The sequence below is a fragment of the Aulostomus chinensis genome, chromosome 7, assembly GCF_037954235.1.
Source record: "Aulostomus chinensis isolate RoL2024-O1b breed Wild chromosome 7, RoL_Achi_v1.0, whole genome shotgun sequence".
Taxonomy (NCBI): Eukaryota; Metazoa; Chordata; class Actinopteri; order Syngnathiformes; family Aulostomidae; genus Aulostomus; species Aulostomus chinensis.
Window position 1 is genome coordinate 13,793,746 of NC_141326.1, and position 17,853 is coordinate 13,811,598.

At 41.1% G+C, this 17,853-nt stretch overlaps 3 protein-coding genes across 11 annotated transcripts in view; all 3 read right to left on the reverse strand.

Annotated features, from left to right (window-relative positions):
* The window catches only part of nlrc5 (NLR family, CARD domain containing 5), a 77,002-nt gene extending 72,498 nt beyond the window's left edge, over positions 1 to 4,504 (reverse strand). For 4 of the 6 annotated variants that reach the window (XR_015117002.1, XM_086208563.1, XM_086208564.1 and 1 more), the window contains exons 1-2: positions 3,666 to 3,911; positions 1,899 to 2,000 (exon numbers count right to left, since the gene is read on the reverse strand). The gene's annotated coding sequence lies outside the window, so the exon portion shown is untranslated. Of the gene's footprint in view, positions 1 to 1,898; positions 2,001 to 3,541; positions 3,912 to 4,476 lie in introns of those variants that run through there. The other 2 variants (XM_086208561.1, XM_086208560.1) reach the window with 2 other exon arrangements.
* A 50-nt stretch (positions 4,505 to 4,554) lies between these two features.
* On the reverse strand, positions 4,555 to 12,296 carry syt19 (synaptotagmin XIX). 4 transcript variants are annotated; one of them, XM_086208571.1, is made up of 11 exons: positions 12,158 to 12,296; positions 10,456 to 10,535; positions 9,566 to 9,638; positions 8,531 to 8,765; positions 8,345 to 8,418; positions 7,155 to 7,271; positions 6,809 to 6,979; positions 6,503 to 6,652; positions 6,146 to 6,265; positions 5,484 to 5,595; positions 4,555 to 5,412 (listed from the first exon to the last, which is right to left on the reverse strand). In XM_086208571.1, exons 4-11 carry the CDS (start codon positions 8,718 to 8,720, stop codon positions 5,105 to 5,107), a joined length of 1,242 nt encoding a protein of 413 aa, XP_086064697.1. In that variant the 5' UTR covers positions 8,721 to 8,765; positions 9,566 to 9,638; positions 10,456 to 10,535; positions 12,158 to 12,296; the 3' UTR covers positions 4,555 to 5,104. The 4 variants fall into 4 exon arrangements, with proteins under 4 accessions (XP_086064697.1, XP_086064694.1, XP_086064696.1 ...); XM_086208568.1 differs by having other exon boundaries at positions 9,556 to 9,638; XM_086208570.1 differs by having other exon boundaries at positions 9,566 to 10,535.
* Positions 12,297 to 12,312: 16 nt separating this feature from the next.
* Positions 12,313 to 14,842, reverse strand: LOC147258621 (uncharacterized). The gene is made up of 6 exons (XM_086208572.1): positions 14,568 to 14,842; positions 14,312 to 14,363; positions 13,936 to 14,123; positions 13,391 to 13,561; positions 13,210 to 13,320; positions 12,313 to 12,743 (listed from the first exon to the last, which is right to left on the reverse strand). The coding sequence occupies exons 1-6, from the start codon at positions 14,721 to 14,723 to the stop codon at positions 12,630 to 12,632; spliced, it is 792 nt and encodes a 263-aa protein (XP_086064698.1). The 5' UTR covers positions 14,724 to 14,842; the 3' UTR covers positions 12,313 to 12,629.
* Between the last annotated feature and the right edge of the window lie 3,011 nt (positions 14,843 to 17,853).

The window sequence follows — 17,853 nt, forward strand, 5'->3', positions numbered from 1 at the left end:
ACGCCAGACGTACTTGACGCACACGCTGGAACACAAGCGAAGCAGAGCTCTGACGACGACAAGACAAACGAGAGACGGTAGGATGAAGAGGGCTAAACGAAGTGGAGTATGGAGCCACTTTAAGTTGGTTAATGACGACAAAGACGCCAAATGCACAATTTGTGGAAGTATTTTAAGGTTCAACAACTCCACAACTTCGTTGAATTACCACCTAAATGTGACACATTCAGTAATGCTGAGAGCAGCGAGTGGTTCTTCTCAGCCTCCAATCACCACAGCGTTGGGACGAAGAGCATGTGACTCCGCGAAAGCAGAGGGCATCACCCAGCGGATATGTGACATGGTCACCACAGACATGCTGCCGGTAAATGTTGTTGACGGACAGGGATTTCGAGAGGTATTGAAGTACATCGAGCCAGGGTACAATATTCCCTCCAGAACAACCATAACTACCCGCCTGGAAGCAAGCTACGCGGTGAAGAAGGCCGAGTTGAAAAAACAACTTGCAACCGCGAATGTGGCCCTCACAACGGACTGTTGGACTTCGTTGAATACAGAAAGCTACATCACAGTTACATGCCACAACATTGACCCGGACTGGAAGGTAATGTCAGCAGTCAGCATGTTATTCCCTGCCCTCAAGTGAGCTCAGAATAAATCTGGAATATGATTTGCATTTTTTCTTCATATCATAAGGATTTATATCATAATATGGCATTTGATATGTACACAGTAGATATAACCTATTCAGCTTCTCTGAAAAATTGCCGCTTATCAATTAATCGATCATCGATCGATAAGATGAAACAACTATCGATTAATGAATTACTCGATAATTTGCATCCCTAATATACACACATATATATGTATATATACACACACATATATATACATATATATGTATATATACACACATATATATATACATATATATATATATATATATATATATATACACACACACACACACACACACACACACACATACATATATATACATATAGCAATGCTAGCTTTATACCAGGGCAAATTTGTCAACTGTCAAGCAGTTTCAAGAAGCCACTGATTCATCAGTTTTAGTGATCTGATCACATGTAAGAAAATTTACATTACCAAAGCAAACCGCATCAAGTTTTAAAAACATCACAATTTTATTCATTTCCTATTGACGATCTACTAATAAATACTTTTCCATGAATGCACTGTTTACCAGCCTCATTTTTTCATTGTTTTTTCCTTAACCTCCTTCTTTGCCATTAAAAATAAAATGTTATCAGTAAAAGAAAACACACACACAATAAAACAAATTTTACAGTGTCATGCACTTGCAAAACAACTGGAGAACTATGGCTAAGAGGCAAAGGGAAAATACACACTGTATGCTTTACTTTTTTTCACTCTCCCTGTGTCCAAAGTGCTTACGAGCAAATAAAGCTCAGAAAATAACTGTTACCATCAAGTTGTATTAATACCTACAGCTAATGTTAATGTTACTGCTATGCTGGAAAGGAGGACAACACCGTCACAGAAGCATTCTGGTGACTGGAATCATGACCCCTGCCACTCCAGCAGTGCCGCCAACAAACCTTGATTATATCTTAATCATATCATAGATTCCATCAGCAAATATTTTACAAAAATGTCCTTTATGTTTATTTTTCCACCTAGAGCCCTGTTCATATGTACACAGGGAGCTGGCAACCTCCCAGAGGGTTTGCCATGTTGCATCTACAGCAAACCAGAAGGGACAAACCAGCAGCATTGAGTCTAAGTTTGCTCCCACTCATTCCTTTAGTCCTTTAAAGCTCATTTTCTGACCATGGGAATGTTCCCATGGACCTACTTCTTAAATTTACTTTGCATGCATGTTCACTTTTTCGAGTAAATATGCCATTTACCTGCAGTTGAATTTCTTTGAGGGGTAACATCAGTGAAATTCCTGTTTCTTCAGCCAGTCTCATTGCTACAACTCCACGGGGGCACATCATCAATGACCTCCACTGAAATTAAAGTCACCAGGTCATTTTATCTATAAGTCATTTATTATTAATTACTCAATACTTTACACATTAAGTTTCAGCAGGAAGTGGTTTAAGACTGTAAAACAGTTCGATGGTGTCCAAACAGCTTAGCTATCTATAATTTCAAGGAGGCTATCCCAGCAGCTTTCGGGCGAGAGGCGGGGTTCACCATGGACAGGTCACCAGTCCATCTCAGGACCAACACATAGAGACAGACAACCATTCACTCTCACAGTCACACCTACGGTCAATTTAGAGTATCAATCAGCCTCGTCCCCTCTTGATGTCTTTGGACCGTGGGAGGAAGCTGGAGTACCAGAGAGAACCCACACAGGAACAGGGAGAACATGCAGACTCCACACAGAAAGATCCTGTGCCCGAGCCGGGACTCAAACCCAGAACCTTCTTGCTGTGAGGCAACAGTGATAACCACTGTGCCGCCAGTTTTTTCTTCAGTTTTCTGATCTTCTTCATATTACGAGAATGTAGGGGCGGTATGGCTTGGTGGTAGAATGGCCGTCTTGCAACCGAAGGGCCGGTGGTTTGATCCTCACTTCCCCTGGGAACCATGTCGAAGCCCCTTTTTGCTCCTGACGGCCCTGCGATGGACTGGCGACCCATCCAGGGTGAACCCCACCTCTCGCCCAATGTCAGCTGGGACAGGCTCCAGCAATGTGACCTCTGCAGGACTGTCAACACCACCCTCCAACACATTCTGTTGCAATACTGCACTGAAATTGGGTTGGTTTTATGGGGACATGACCAAGTGCTCAAGAAACTGGCAGAGGAGGTGGAGAAAAGTAGGTAAGAGGGAACAGAGGATCCACTTTCTCAGGCTGGGGGATCTTGCACCAAATACTAAATGTGAGATCAGCTTCTGAGTTCCTGACTCCAGAGTCACACTGGAGGATTAAGATGTACTTCGGCACAAAAGGAGGAAGGCAAATTATAGCAAGAAGCTCCATGTGAAATGTTTTAGTTGCAGGGTGTATCTATGATTGGTGACACATTTTTCTCCCTTTATCGGTGTCTTGTATGACTTCTGTAATAGCCTGAATAATTTGGAAAAATGTTTCCATTTGGTAAAATTTTATGCAGCATTGGTAAATTATGGTACATGGGAAAACTAAGGGACAAAACTTGATCATTTCCATACTGGCACATTAACAACAAAATCATTTCCCCATTATTGCTCACCATAAGTTTATATATATATATTACATTGATTCATTTAGGGTTTTTTTTGTTCGAACCTCATCAGCCAAGGGGGAAAATTTTATTAACATAACACTAAAGACCAGTCATAAATCACTGTTGAACTGGCCCCCGGGATAGCTAGCTAGCTAACAGTTAAAATTACTTTGCTATAGCTTAAATGAAAAGTACAACATACACACACACACACACACACACACACACCATACAGTGGTCTCCAAATGGACAAAAACTGCAGAATTTATATTCATAAACTTCAACAGCTTAAGTTTACAGCCCCCTTTATACACTTTACCTGGACTTACCGTCAAAGAAAAGACAGCAACCAGGTTAAGTGTGTTAAGCAGGAGGTTTTAGCAGGAAGGGAGGATGCTAGCTAGCAGGGTGGCTGTCTCAGGTAAAAGTCAGCTATATTTTACAGACTCATACCTGTATTTTGCCGGGATGTTGCGACAACAGAGCAGTTAAACTGAATGTGTCCAATTAAAATACACGCCGTTATTAACGGCGTTACTTTTGTCAGTAACGGGTAATCTAACTAATTACTTTCTCTTTCGTTACAACGCCGTTACCGTTGCCAACACGCCGTTTATACGCGTTACTGAAGCTACTCATTGAGGCTGTCATCCGACTCGGCTCTCGAAGACACAGGAGCTGTACCTGCGTCTTTTTTTCTCCTTTGGTGAGGGGGAGGGCAGGGGTGGAGCGAGATAACCGCCTAAGCAACGATGGTTGCCAGAGAGATTTCATGTTGAGCCAAACAGAGACATCGGGTGGGCGGGGTTTACATCCATTTAACTGATAAGCTGGTAGTTTCACTGATGTCCTCAGAGCCTAATTATTAAGGTGCTACATAGTTTCTATTTTGTGTCCTGCCACGCTAATTAAATGACAGACTAACCGTCAGATAACTGTAATGAAGTAAAAAGTACCGAAGGAATGAAGTAAAAAGTATTTCATACTGAAATGTGGTTAATTGAAAACTTGTTACATAAAATTGAAGTTAACCTTCAACTCTCTGGTAAAAGTCCTTTGAGCAATAAAATGTTTAAAAAAATCATCCAGGTTAAAAAAAATGTAACTAGAATTTTATCATTCTTTATTGATTGTAAAGAAACCACAGCATCAACAATGTTGACGAAACATACTCTCTCTCTCACTCTCTATCTATATATACACATATGTGTGTGTATGTGTGTATATATGAGAGTAAAAGAAAAGAAAAGAAAGAGTAACTTACTGACATCATCAATGTTATGAATGTCGATATGTTGAGGTAGTTTGCTCTTAACCAGTAGATGGCAGCAAAGAGTTGTCCAAAAAAAAAGCAAGGCAGTTTATGGTGCATCCATTTGAAACTCAATGGACTTAACAAGCTTTAGTTTAAAACTAACTTAAATAATACAATATGAAGTTTTATGGCCTGACTATTCTGATACTAAAAACTGCTCCCAAACACCCTGGAAACTGTATCTCAAATAGCTTTATTTTACATTACAAGCAAAATTTGCATTGTGTTTTGATTTTGTTTTTAACCAATTTTATGTTTGTAACAAAATTGTGACAATTCAATTTAACAATGCAGTATTGACAGTCTTTAATGAGGAAAAAATATATTTAGATTGCGTTTACACAAACTATACAGTTATTCAAAGTGCAGTACAGTAAGCAGCACTAAAAGTTGGAACACTAAGTCACAATCAGCCAGAAGGACTGCAGGATCAGTTTTACAGCTGTGTTTCTAGGGGCTTACCCTTCAGTTTAGCAGGTGCAGATCCCTCAACACCTTGAAACAAAAGCGCCACAGCTATAATGTCAATAAAAGCAGGTGGAGTGGGATCCAGACATCGATGTTGACCTCCTGTGGCTCAGATAAGTAGGCTGTGCCACTCTGCTATTGGCTGGCGAACTGATCGCATCATCAGACCCCAGTGCTTGTCTTCCGAATTCTTCTCCTTCTTCACAGTCAACTGTCCAATCAGATGCTTGGTTGATTTCCTCGTCGTGTGAGTCTCATACACGGAAACTAAAATTTTACATTGTTCCAGAGGAAACTCTCGCAAAGCGAAAATGAGAACCTCGTTGAAGACAGTCACGATGCCACGTTCCACTGCAGAAGTTCTCTGATACCTCAACTTGCACTGGTTGCACTGCACGCTGATCCTTGCATACAAGGCTGAGCAGACAGAGGAAGCACGTGAGGAAGGACACGCTACAGAGATATGGCAGCTGAAGGTGTTTCTTTACCTGAATCTGAGCGTATATCACTGAAGACTGTTTTGACCTTTAGCAGTCCGACCTCAAGCCTCTGAGAAGTGGGAAGAAATTTCAAGGACAGAAGCACTTCTCCAACAAGATCCTGTCAAGACACAGGATCAACTCTTTAGCATAATTTCTACAAAAAAATATGTTCAACAAGAAAATACTAAACTTTTTCAATGGTGATGCTTTTGCAGGACCACGAGTAACAAAATTCAGCAGGAAGAAACAGAAAATATTTCATAAAATAAATAGAAAACTGGTTAAAGAGTTCATATTTATGATTGAGGGGCACATCCCCCCTCTTAGACTGACAACAAATGATCACTTGCTGAAATAATTCTTCTGATGAGAGCTGTCAGTTTTACTTTATATTTTGGAAACTGGGCTTTCTTACTATTTTTTGATATCTTAAATGTGGAAGGGCTGATTACATAGATACAAAAATAAAACAGTAATTGATACCTGATGGACCTTCCCCAGATTTTTTTGTAGAAATTAAACTGAAATTGGAAACTGTATGGACATAAAATCAGGGTCTCTTAGTTTCATGTCTGTTTTTCAGTTCTTTCGTCTTAAAAGAAAAGATGTCAGCAATGAAATAGGAAGTCCAGGCAGTATTTGTCTATTCACATTAGGACCTCTTGTACCTTCTGGGGTGTCTGGAGAACCCTTTTTAACTCCAGAGGATATGAGATGTCAAGCTGCCCCAGGGGAACCCTCACCTCTCCCAAGACTGTGTCTTTGGAGAACTTATCGAAGTTCCTCACCTGAGACATAGAATAAAAAATGATCACACACAAGAACAACTCAATTGGCGAGCCTGTGTTAGACATAATGCTTCTTTATACTCGTGTCATAAGCTTTATACCAGGCACTCTCAGGTTAAATGTTTTCATATCTGTGATGATGTAAAAACAAAAACAATTTTTTTTTTTCAGCCTCAAACTTCAAATAAGACACGACAATTTAATAGATTCTGAGAATGTGTTTGTACACTGCAGGACCTCCATCCTGAGCTTGATGTGATGAAGCTCCTTGGGATCTTGCAGAATACAGCTGAACTGGTCTCCGAACAAAGGCTTACAGCTGCCTTTCACAGTGCAGCTCCTCCACTCCTGCAGCACAGTGCAAAGGGCCGGTGGTGTCCCTTCCCCCTGACAGGAAAGCAGCAGTAATCTGATTTGTACAGTAGGAAGGCAACACTCGGACACAAGAAACTCAAGGGAAATGTGTAAAAAGTTTCAATGTAATTATTGCTTTTTTTCCTTTCTTTTTTTTTTTAAAAGAAGAAGAAGAAGAAGATACATCACCTCTTTATCCTTATGGTCATCTGAGCCGGCCCACATGAGTCTGAGCATGACAAACAGCTGGAGGCTGCCGGTGTGGCTTTGCTCCTGCAGCACCTCCACCTCCAGGACAGTGACCACAAGGCGACACCGCTGCTGGTCATAGTAGATGGAAAATCGTAGCGATCCATCCGCCTGACACATACGTTGGGAGTTACACCAAGCACCTTCTGTTACTGGGAATGTGTTTAGAAATGTGCAGTGCCATATTCAACTTTTTTTCAAGTCTTTTTGAAGGTAGAAAGTGTATAAGTCATCAAGTAAAGAGGGTTTCAAATTAGCCTGACTGGAGCTCAAGACTGTCACAGACCTTTACATTGGTCTGCTCCCCCGTGTCGCTGTCTATGAGGATCGATCCAGAATCAGGAAACACGGCCTGAGACAAACAGCAACTCAGCCTGCGAAACTCCGTGCTGACGTTCTCTTCCTGGAGAGCACAAACAAAGACTGGATCTATCAGTGGTGTTTTTAGAAGCAGCACCAGCTGAGTTTTATTTGACTTCTGACAAGTTGGAGCTCTCATTTGTATAAACAAATATAATCATTAATCTTTACGTGCGTAGACAGTGTTGGGTTTTTTTTTTTGGTGCATTTCCACCGACTGCAGAGTCTGGACTAAATATATCCAACGCCAAAAGTATAAAATAACCTTTTTATATTCCGTGGTGATGAAGCATTTGTGATGTAGTGTGAAGCTGTCCAATCAATGTAAATAACCTCTGATTAATTACTTTGAAAGTCAGTCAGACTTTTACCGGCACATTTGTCATTACTGGTATGAAAACATACCTGCCAACCTGACTCTTGCAGATATTACCATGCTACACAGCACTTATGTGTCAAAACAGCTAAACATGCACTGTTCCTCTGTTCTGTTTCAATATATAGCTGCCAGTGTTTTCACCAGAATAACCTAATAGTATGATAAATCCATTGTAAAAGGGGCGTTTGAACCAGCAGGATCTGAATTTATGGCCACAAAAGGGCAGTAGAACAGCTCTATTTATTTGATCACCATTAAAGACAAAGTCAGCAACAGGAATTCAATGCACTTCTGTCATATTCAATACTATCTTCTTTATCTTAGGTGCAACACAAACAGGCAACACTATTCAGCCAATCAGCTGGAGGCATTTGTGCTCATGCACATACCCAAATAACATCGGAGAGATTATCTTTCAACTTATTGTAACATGGCGCCAACTGGTCCAGGCAGACAGCTCATCTGAGGCCAGCGCAGTACTTTGAGTATACAAAGCTTTGAAATACGAATTCTGTGCACGAGGGTAGGTCTTGTGGAGGTTGTGTGACATTGATACAACGTTATTATCAAAAATATTGATTACTTGTTCCAGTTTTCAAAGATCTACACACATTGACTAGCTGACATAATAGAGAACCGTGCTGCTTTGAACTCTGGGCCACGAGATTTAGTGGCAGAGAAGACAGTTTAGTAAAAAGAGGGGTTTATGTCTGGATTTCAGCTTCATTTCCTCTCACCTTTATAGTTGGAGTTTCCAAGAAGAGGCCTACTGTTGTGGGCTTGATGTGAGGGTACAGGAGATCTCTGTCCGCTGCAGTAAAATCACACACAAGTATAGAGGTTGGTTGTTTTTTTTTTTCAAATAGGGTTATTGATTTTACACCAAACGTTCTCCTTGGTTGGTTAATCTAACCCTTCCTCACCTTCATCTGTCTGGGATGATGTGTTGCGTGTCTGTGTGAAGCATCTGAAGGCCTGCCAGGCCAGGATGCCCAGTGCCAGCAGAAGAAGAGCAACTGAGACCCCCAGGATGCCGTACTTGATCGCATCTGGGAACGGCATTTCCAGTCCTGCTGAGGCTGACAGCAGCCCCACGGGGGCAGGAAAGTTCATCAGCGTCACCGTGTCCCTTTATCTGCATGCGGCCTCAACACTGCACTGCAACACAGGAGTACACACCACGTGAGGGCAACTGCTGTAGAACTTCATGGACCGTAGAGAAATTATCATTCATACATCAATGTTTGGCTTTATTGGCAGAGAGCTGGTAGAGATGAAGTGTAGGATCGGTAGTATCAGGATCTGGTGCCACATGTCAACCTGCTTACTACAAAGCCACCGAACGATTCCGATTTAAGTCCATCGCTATAACATAAGACGAGACACGTCACTGATCCCTAATCTGCCATTTGCAGCGTGTAGCGGAATCTGATCAAAAACTGATGAAAAGGGGGATTGTTGCATCTCTAAATATTAGTAATATGTTTTAAAAAGAAAGTCTTTACCGTCACTGTCTGAATTATTATGTAGTTATTTGGGATTTTGGTAAAAATATTGATCGCTTTCTCTCATAGGTCCAATTATCTTACAAGTTTACATATGTTACCCACCTCAGATCATAGACATTTACATATGTGAATACAATATAATGTTGAAATATCATTGTGCCAATTTCTGGAACATTTTGAGGGCTGGATGATCCTTTGAAGAAAAGCGAGAATGACATGAATCTGTTTTGTCAAATTATGACCGGTGTTTCATCCAAGGCAAGATGAATAATGTGAGGGAATTCTCCAAACATGTAACTGGGATTCATTTAAAATTGATGTGAAACAGGTTATAGCTGAATAGATCAAGAGTAACACTTTCCAAGTAGCCATGACTATACTGTTGCTACTGCTTCAGTTGTGAACTACAAAACATGCATGTGGCAAAAACAAATATTTACCTTTACATACTTTCTTCTTTTTTCCTCAGAATCAAGCGGTCTTCCTGTCCTCTCAATCCAGGCATGGTGCTCTAGAGATGTCCCTAAAACACAAAACAACTCATGTGCATGACAAATGGCAAATGAAAACCTTGTGCCTAGTTCAGCACTCTAAGTACACTCGCTCTCTCCAAACACACACTTGAACACAAATGGAGCACATGATGATCTGTACTCTGTTCTGGGGAAACTGGTTGAACTAGATTTTCTCTACATTTCAGGGAGCTCAACATGATCTGATCCTGTGCTCTCGTCTTAAAAGGTTCTTATAAATCACAGGGGGTTTAATGCATTTTGTCAAATTGTTTCACGTGTGTGCTCAGCTCCAAGTGCTACAAGAACTGTACTGTGTGTTCTTCTGCTAGACTTCTAGCTTTGTATAGAGGTGTGATCCATTTGATCTCCTCATGGCGCATGTTAAACTTCACTTTTGTGATGTGGCTTTCGCTCTGCAGCTTTACATGGTGGAAACTGATTATACACAATCTTGAGTTTTTGTGTCGTTGCGATGAAAATCACGATTCGCTTCCATCCACCTTTTCAAGCGGATGTGTCATGAAGCATGTTGAAGAACTGCCTCCTAAAAGACAAAAGGACATAATGGAAGAGGAAATGTGCCTAAAAACTGACCTGGAACAATAAGCACATGGTGTCATTGAATAACACACACTTTCCAGCCCTTTCCTCATTCCAAACAGGACGAAGAGCAACAATTTAACTGAACTTCCTGCTTTCTTCAGTCAAGTAACTGTTAAAATCCCGTGGTGCTAGAGGAGGTCAGGGGATCCGCAACAACACACACTCTTGTTTTTGAGTATCATCTTTAATCAGGCATCAGAAGAATGATTAGGAATCCTTAACTGTATTTGTAGATTTGGTGCCATGATGTTTGAGTGGTCGCATGGTCAAATATCAGGGGTGCCACAGATGTCTTTGTAAAACTGTGAAAAAGATTCAGAAAGGACAAAGTATCCCTGATACTATGACATCAGATGATGACAAACATCATGAAATATCAATTAACAGAACATTTTGTTTCATAATATAAACATCAACTGAAAGATGCTTGTGCAAGCTTGTATTACCATTTTGTATCAATAAAATTACAGTAACAAATGTTTACATGAGCTTTCTCAGAATTGTGATGGACATAACAGCAGCCCACATGTTGGACCGGACAACAGAATTCTCCAGTGTATTATCAGACCAAGGAAATATGGTCCTCAGTTCTTTCCTTTTACCTATTTACACTCACCTTCACACTTGTTTACACACTGACAGGTGACATCACCTGTGACATCATCTGTTATTTAACAGCAGAAAACAGTTCTTTCCTTCATATTGGAGAATCATCTAAACAGCAATGTGTGAGGCACAATTAAAGGTACAATTTGTAACTCATCAACAAGCAACTGCTTCATCTTTCCCACTACAAATCAATAGGGGGCAGCATACATCTAGAAAGTTGTTGTATCCACCCTCATTGTATCAAACAAACAAACAAAAGCTAACACCTTTAGCATAAACTGAAGGTGAAAATCTACGATCCATGTTGTAGTACTCAACTGTGGTAACAAGCTTTGTTTGGTTAGTGACTCAAACGAGGAGATCACCACGGATAAAATTAGTTTCTTGTGTATGTTGGTGAGCCTGAAACAGGGCTTCCTCGCTCACTCCATGAAACCAGTGGCAGAACTCCGTTACCGTTACGTGTTACAAGAACCACAGAGGCTGGAGTCGAGCCGTAGTCCTCAGTGCTGTGGTTTCTCCTCTTACAGCGATACTTCCTCAAAACGTGTATGTTACCTTTCAGGAACTCACAAGTGGTGTCTTGAGCTCACAAAGATGTTTTCTTCTTTTGTGACTCCAGAATGAACAAAGAGCCAACTACGTATATTTAGCTTCAAGCTAACAGCGCCTCATCACCATCATCTACAAACAACAAAACTGTCCAATCACAAATTAATTAATTAATTTGTGATTGGATGTTTTAGGTGTAGTTAGCCATCAGTCGCTACTAGCTCCAAGCTAAATACATCTGGCTGGCTCTCTCTGCACTTTGTAGTCTCAAAAACACAATATGGCCATGAAAAAAAGCTCTTTGTGAGCTAAACACACCCATTTGTGAATACCTGATGGACAAAACACATTTTTTCTGTGAAGTATCTCTTTATAAACGAATAATATAATAGAGGATGACCCTATTTGAGGGTTAACCTCAGTAGAATTTATCCTTTAATTTTATCTAAAGAACAGCAGTTGATTTATCTATAAATTTCCATCCATTCATCCATTGTCTTCCGCTTATTCCTATTAAGGGTCGCAGAGAGCTGGAGCCGATCCCAGCATCAACAGGTGAGAGGTGGGGTTCACCCTGGGCAGGTCACCACTCCATCACAGGGCCAACACATAGAGACAGACAACCATTCACACTCACAGTCACACCTACGGTCAATTTAGAGTATCAATCAGCCTCGTCCCCTCTTGATGTCTTTGGACTGTGGGAGGAAGCTGGAGTACCAGAGAGAACCCACACAGGAACAGGGAGAACATGCAGACTCACACAGAAAGATCCTGTACTGGAGCCAGGACTCAAACCCGGAACCTTGTTGCTGTGAGGCGACAGTGCTGACCACTGCACCACCGTGCAGCCCTTATCTATAAATTTAAAAAAAAAAAAAAATAATATCGATATCAGTGTCCCAAAAAGCCCCAAAATTCAGGAGAATAGACTATAAAGTTTTAATTTATGATTGCAGCTTAAATTCTGTATACTGTATTAATACAATGTTGTCAAGGAAAAAAAACAACAACCTGCACAACATCCAGTATCACTTCCACATATTCATTATCAACACTTTGAAGCCTTCACTAAACAAGGAATAAATCCTTATGCACATTGTAATTGTGATGTTTTCTCTTAAATTACATTACAAACCATCACTCTGAACTAGGAACAACTGAAGCACTCATTTTGCATAGATCCAAATGATCAAGGGTTCAAGCCTCTAAAATCATAATTATTCTACTCTGGGTCACCAAGGCAACGGCTCTCCTGTAAAGTTCAGAAATGAGCCATGATCCTTCTCAGTCAGTCCACCGATCACAGACAAGACAGAAGAAATGCTCTCTTCTGGACTTAGTGGAGCCTGGAAAACAAAATATGGTCCTCACACAGTGCACTGTTTACACAACACATGCCAAGAATATTCACTGTGGGTCCATTTTCACACTATTCAGTCCAAGAGTAAGCTCTATAAACAGATTCTGCATCTAAATATGGAAACTGTAGGCCAGGGAGACACAGTCAGGCCAGTGAAGCTTCTGGTTTCTGTTTGAGAAGCTTTGACCAGTTTGAGCAGGACGCTTTCACATAAACAGTTAACGTGGCGCGCAAAAGAAATAGAATGCATTGTCTTAAATGCAAGGTCTGTCGTCTTGATGATTTAAAAAGACCATCATATCGGTTTTAAACTGTTAAACTGTGTCTAAACTAGCTACTTGTTATTCGTTGTCTTTCAAATCCAAACAGAACAATTAAGTCTCGGACTGGATATTTGCTGGCTACACTATGGCCCCAAATAACAGACTGTACCAGGGTTACTGGGCTCTTACCTCAGACCCCCCCATGTCAGTGCGGACCCAGCCAGGATGTATAGCCATGCAGAGAATCCCATCAGGCTCCAGATCGACAGCCATGCAGCGACTCACCATGTTTAGGGCACTCTGGGAAACCGAGAAGTTGCAATCAATCACAACACCAAGCCTTGATGTTTTCATCGCATATTAACACTACCTTAGACGTCCTGTAGGGGTACCACTTGAAGTTGTTGGCCCTCTCCCCCCAGTTGAGTTCTACAGAGCCAAGCAGGGAGGTCATGTTAATGACAGCCGCCCTCTGGATACCCATGATCCCTGTGGCGGCCCCTCCTCTGGAAGCAGCCTGCTTCAGCAAGGGAAGGAAGGCCTGATAAAGAAGAAAACACACACACATCACATTCTTATTAAAGATCCTCAACTGAAACTACCAAATAAGTACACTCCTATTACCCAAAACTTAAAATTTGCCATATTTTCACCCTGCCTCCTAGTGACTGTACTTCAGAAGTGTCCTTAGAGCACTGCTCTGTAGTCCAGCCTGAAATCCAGACTGCAGATTCTTGAAAAGAAGCCAATTCTTCACTGCCATCCCTCCATTGTTGTCATCATTTTGTTTTAAATTTGCAGCATTCAGGAAAATGAGACACTCACTGGTTCTGCTCCAGCTGAACCAACCATCATATCGTGATGTGGTGAACTACGAGCTCCTGACCGCAACAACATACATCATCACTTAATTACCTTGGTGACCATGAGGGGAGCCACAGCGTTGGTTTGGAAGTTTTCCATCATCTTCTCTGCAGTAACAGTGTGAAAGTCTGCCACCACGTTGATCCCGGCATTGTTGATGAGGCAGTTGAGACCCTCTTCGCGTACCAGCAGGTGAACCTCGTTAACGGACGCCTCTATGCTCTCCTGGCTCACCACATCTGACAGACACACGTCAACACGGGAAAATTGAACTATTCAGTTGTTTTCAACAAGCAAAATGTGCCTAAAAAAGCATTACAGATGTTTCAATTAATAGCACGGGAAATATCTTTAAAAAAGCATTTAACAATAACAAATAAATATAAATGTTTGTTTTGTTGTATAATATGTTTATACACTCTCTTACCCATAGTAACTATGTGGATGTTGGGGTGTTTCTCTGCCAGTTCCAAAAGTTTCTGGGGGTAAAAGCAAATCTCGAGTAAAAAAAAAATGGAACTCTGGCGCCATCTAGTGGTGGCTGCTATTCTATCACTTATTTCTTTAAGCACATCAACAGCAACCCAGCTCGACTCGAGCCCGTGTTTCACTCTAGAATCACCACATTTATACAGTACCCCAGCAACGCTAGCTTAGCATCTTAGCTATCTTTAGCTGATTACCGGCGCCGTTTCGGGGTTTCTGGTGGCCGCTATGATCCTGCCCGGAGAGAAGCCTCCCCCCGCCAGACTCTCCACTATCTGCAGCCCGAGCCCCCGGCTGGCTCCCGTCACCAGCACGGAGCCGCAGTTTTTAAAATTCGCCATACCACTCATCATTAACGTGAGCTCTTCTAACCGTGGACCAGCCCGCCGTTCTAGATGTTTCCGCTATTTAAGCTTAGCTAATCTGTGGTAGTCACGCGGTCCCTCCGGTAGGTGGGGGGATTGCTCCACCTGACGCAAACGTCACCGAGCCGTTAACCTCGTCGACGCAAGCAGGACACAAACAGATAAAAAACCTATTTCATGATTGGAGGCTCTAATTTTGATGAAAACCTCACAGAATTTTTTTGTCCAGAAATTAAAAACACAAACTTTTAAGATTCAGTAGATTTATTGCCATTTACACACGCGACTGACAATAAAGGTGGAATAGAATTCTCGAGTGTGCTTTTAACAACAAACCGAGAATGTACAACATGAAGGTGCACGTCTACAGCTTGTGCATGAAAAAGTAAACACTCTAAAATAAATTCACATTATATCCAAATACACACTGTAAAAACACACAAAGTGCCGAAAAGATTTCTTCATAGATGTTTGATGAACTCACAGTAATTCGATTTTCACATGGTAGAGAACAGCACAGCCAGATGGAGTTTGAGTTTATTTTGGACTTATTAATGACCCCAACAACAAAAAACATAAGTAAATGTACAATTCAATGTGATTGTTTAGTGGTGTCCTTTGAAAGTGATAAAAAAAGAACTGCCCCCAAAAGCAAAGAGTAATAAGAGCGAAAGAAATAAAACCTTGCAATGGGAGTACTTCCATGTTGCCAGTATGAACAGTTTTTAAGTAGTTATCATTTTTGTTTTTGACAGCAGCACATTTCAAACTCTCTTCTTGTACACGGACAGTTACACAAAGGGATATTTTGTTGGAATGAGTTGGAAAAGTACTTTCTGAATCACACAATGTTAAATACTCATAAAACAAACTATAATATTATGTCAGTAACATTTATTGTGTACAGATCCTCTTATTTTTCTCAGAATCCGGACAGATCTGGTGACCTTATTGAGACGCCCTCTTGTCGGTGATGTCTCCGAGGGAGAGGAGCATGACTTGGAAACCTAAAAACAGCGAAATGTGTCAACAGTCCATCCTCCACATTTCACCGTGTGGTTGAGGGTGAAGAGACTAATCCTTAAATGTTGATACTGGATAGTCCCTCAGATTTGGATTCATATCTTTGTCAGTGTAGGAGTTTCTATGAATTAATAAGACATGTTTTCATTATTTTTATGAATTGGCGAGATTATAACTATAATGTGGTCAAGCAGCCGTAACTGGTCATATAATGCTGAGTGACCTCGTTACAGTATTGAGCCTGAGTAGCGAGATAGGCGGCTCCTCCATGCAGGTGACCTGGAGGGACTCACTGGAAACCCCCTGAGCAGTTTGATTTCAAGGGTATTTCAGAAAAACAGAGACACCTTTTTTAAACTTTTCTCGTAAATTTAGAAAATAAAAAAATCCTTGGGTGAGTGTGATACACTTCTGTTTATGATATATTCAGCAGGGGAGGCTTAAAATGTAATAACGCTATCACCAGAATCTAGTCTACTTTGTTTCCTTCTGCGTGTCATATACCAACTACAGCTCAGATAAATGTGTGACATTAGCGAGAGCGTGAGTGAGAATGCGTTTAGACGTCCCTCTACTTCTTCCTCTTCTTCTTGACCCAGCAACTCCCCAGTGACTGAGCACTTGTCGACAGTGACAAGGGAAAGCCTCACTTTTAACAGGAAGGGAAATTCAGGAGAACCGTGGTCAGGCTGGGTGAAAGAGTCATACATGTCTTTTTTTCATGGTTGGCGTAATGGGTTTACATTGTTCATATTACATCACTTGAAAAATAACAGTAGGGGGAAAAAAAACAGTCTAGTTATCTCCGATTCATTTTATATGCGTGATTATGAAATTCATAAACCTTTGTAAAGCAGAGTAGCTACGGACTGTTTTTGGTTGTGTGCTGAAGCAGCAGCGGAGGTGCAGAGATAAGGGTGGCAGCACAGCTGATGAAGCTTATGCACTCACACAGCACACAGATGGTTTCCCTGGCAGCCTCCCGAGTCCATATTTCCTTAAAGCCTCTGGTGCTTGGGAACAGCAGATATCCCAGGTCTGCTCCAGGTCACTTTATTTGGAAGTTGGCTCCTGTGCTTCCATTTACACACACACACACACATACACACACACACACATGCACGCACGCACGCACGCACACACATTACCTTGGCACAGATATGCAGTGCAAATGATGAGTTGTTACTGGTGCAATATGAGGTACAGAGCCGTACCCCTGTTGCTGGTGGCTGTTAATTGGTGTACACGATTGTTATGTATTGTCTTCACATACAATTCAATCAGTTCATGGCTATGAATGTTGTTTTTCTGCCCAGTAGTTACAGTCTGCTTCAACAATTCCAATTCAACAAAATTACATAACAGAACAATAATAACAGAAAATAATACAGCGATATTAACATGCATACACTGTGACATTGATATTACTTTTTACTGACTGTTCAAAATCTTGAACATCCTCAAATCCGCATGAATTTGATCCTCAGATTACCCATAGCACTGCCTGATAATCTGCAACATATATGATTACACTGTTTGGATTCTATTCTGTCAGGAAAAAACTATGTAACATCTGGGGATACGTGTTTTTTAAGGACCTACCCTAACCACTACTGGCCTAACCTTAACCATGAAGCCAAAACCAGTGCTTTATCAGTTGAAGACCTTGCTTTAGTACATAACTGATCAAGCTGTCCCCAATTAACTGGTCTTAAGTCCAGTTTGTGTCCCCAAAAGTAGCTTTAGTCAACCCCCCACCCCCATAGCCAAATATCTGTATTGAACTTTTCAAAGTTGGAGAAAGGTTCTCATTGTTTTTAATGACACTTGCTTTAATTTGTAGCATTTATTCTTTAACCTTTATCACATTATTAGAGAGTGAGATTAAAGGGCACAGTCAATATTCTCAGAGTGCTGAAATTTAATGTGCAATTTAATCACCATAGATTTTCCCAGTGGCCCTCCGCCATTCTCAAGCAAAAATCAGCAGAGTAAAGATGAAACTTAATCACCATTAGTCCCTCGTTCACCCAAAATGCAAGACAGGCCAAGTCATTCCAGGAGGTTTTCTTGCTGCTGAAAATAGCAGTATTGA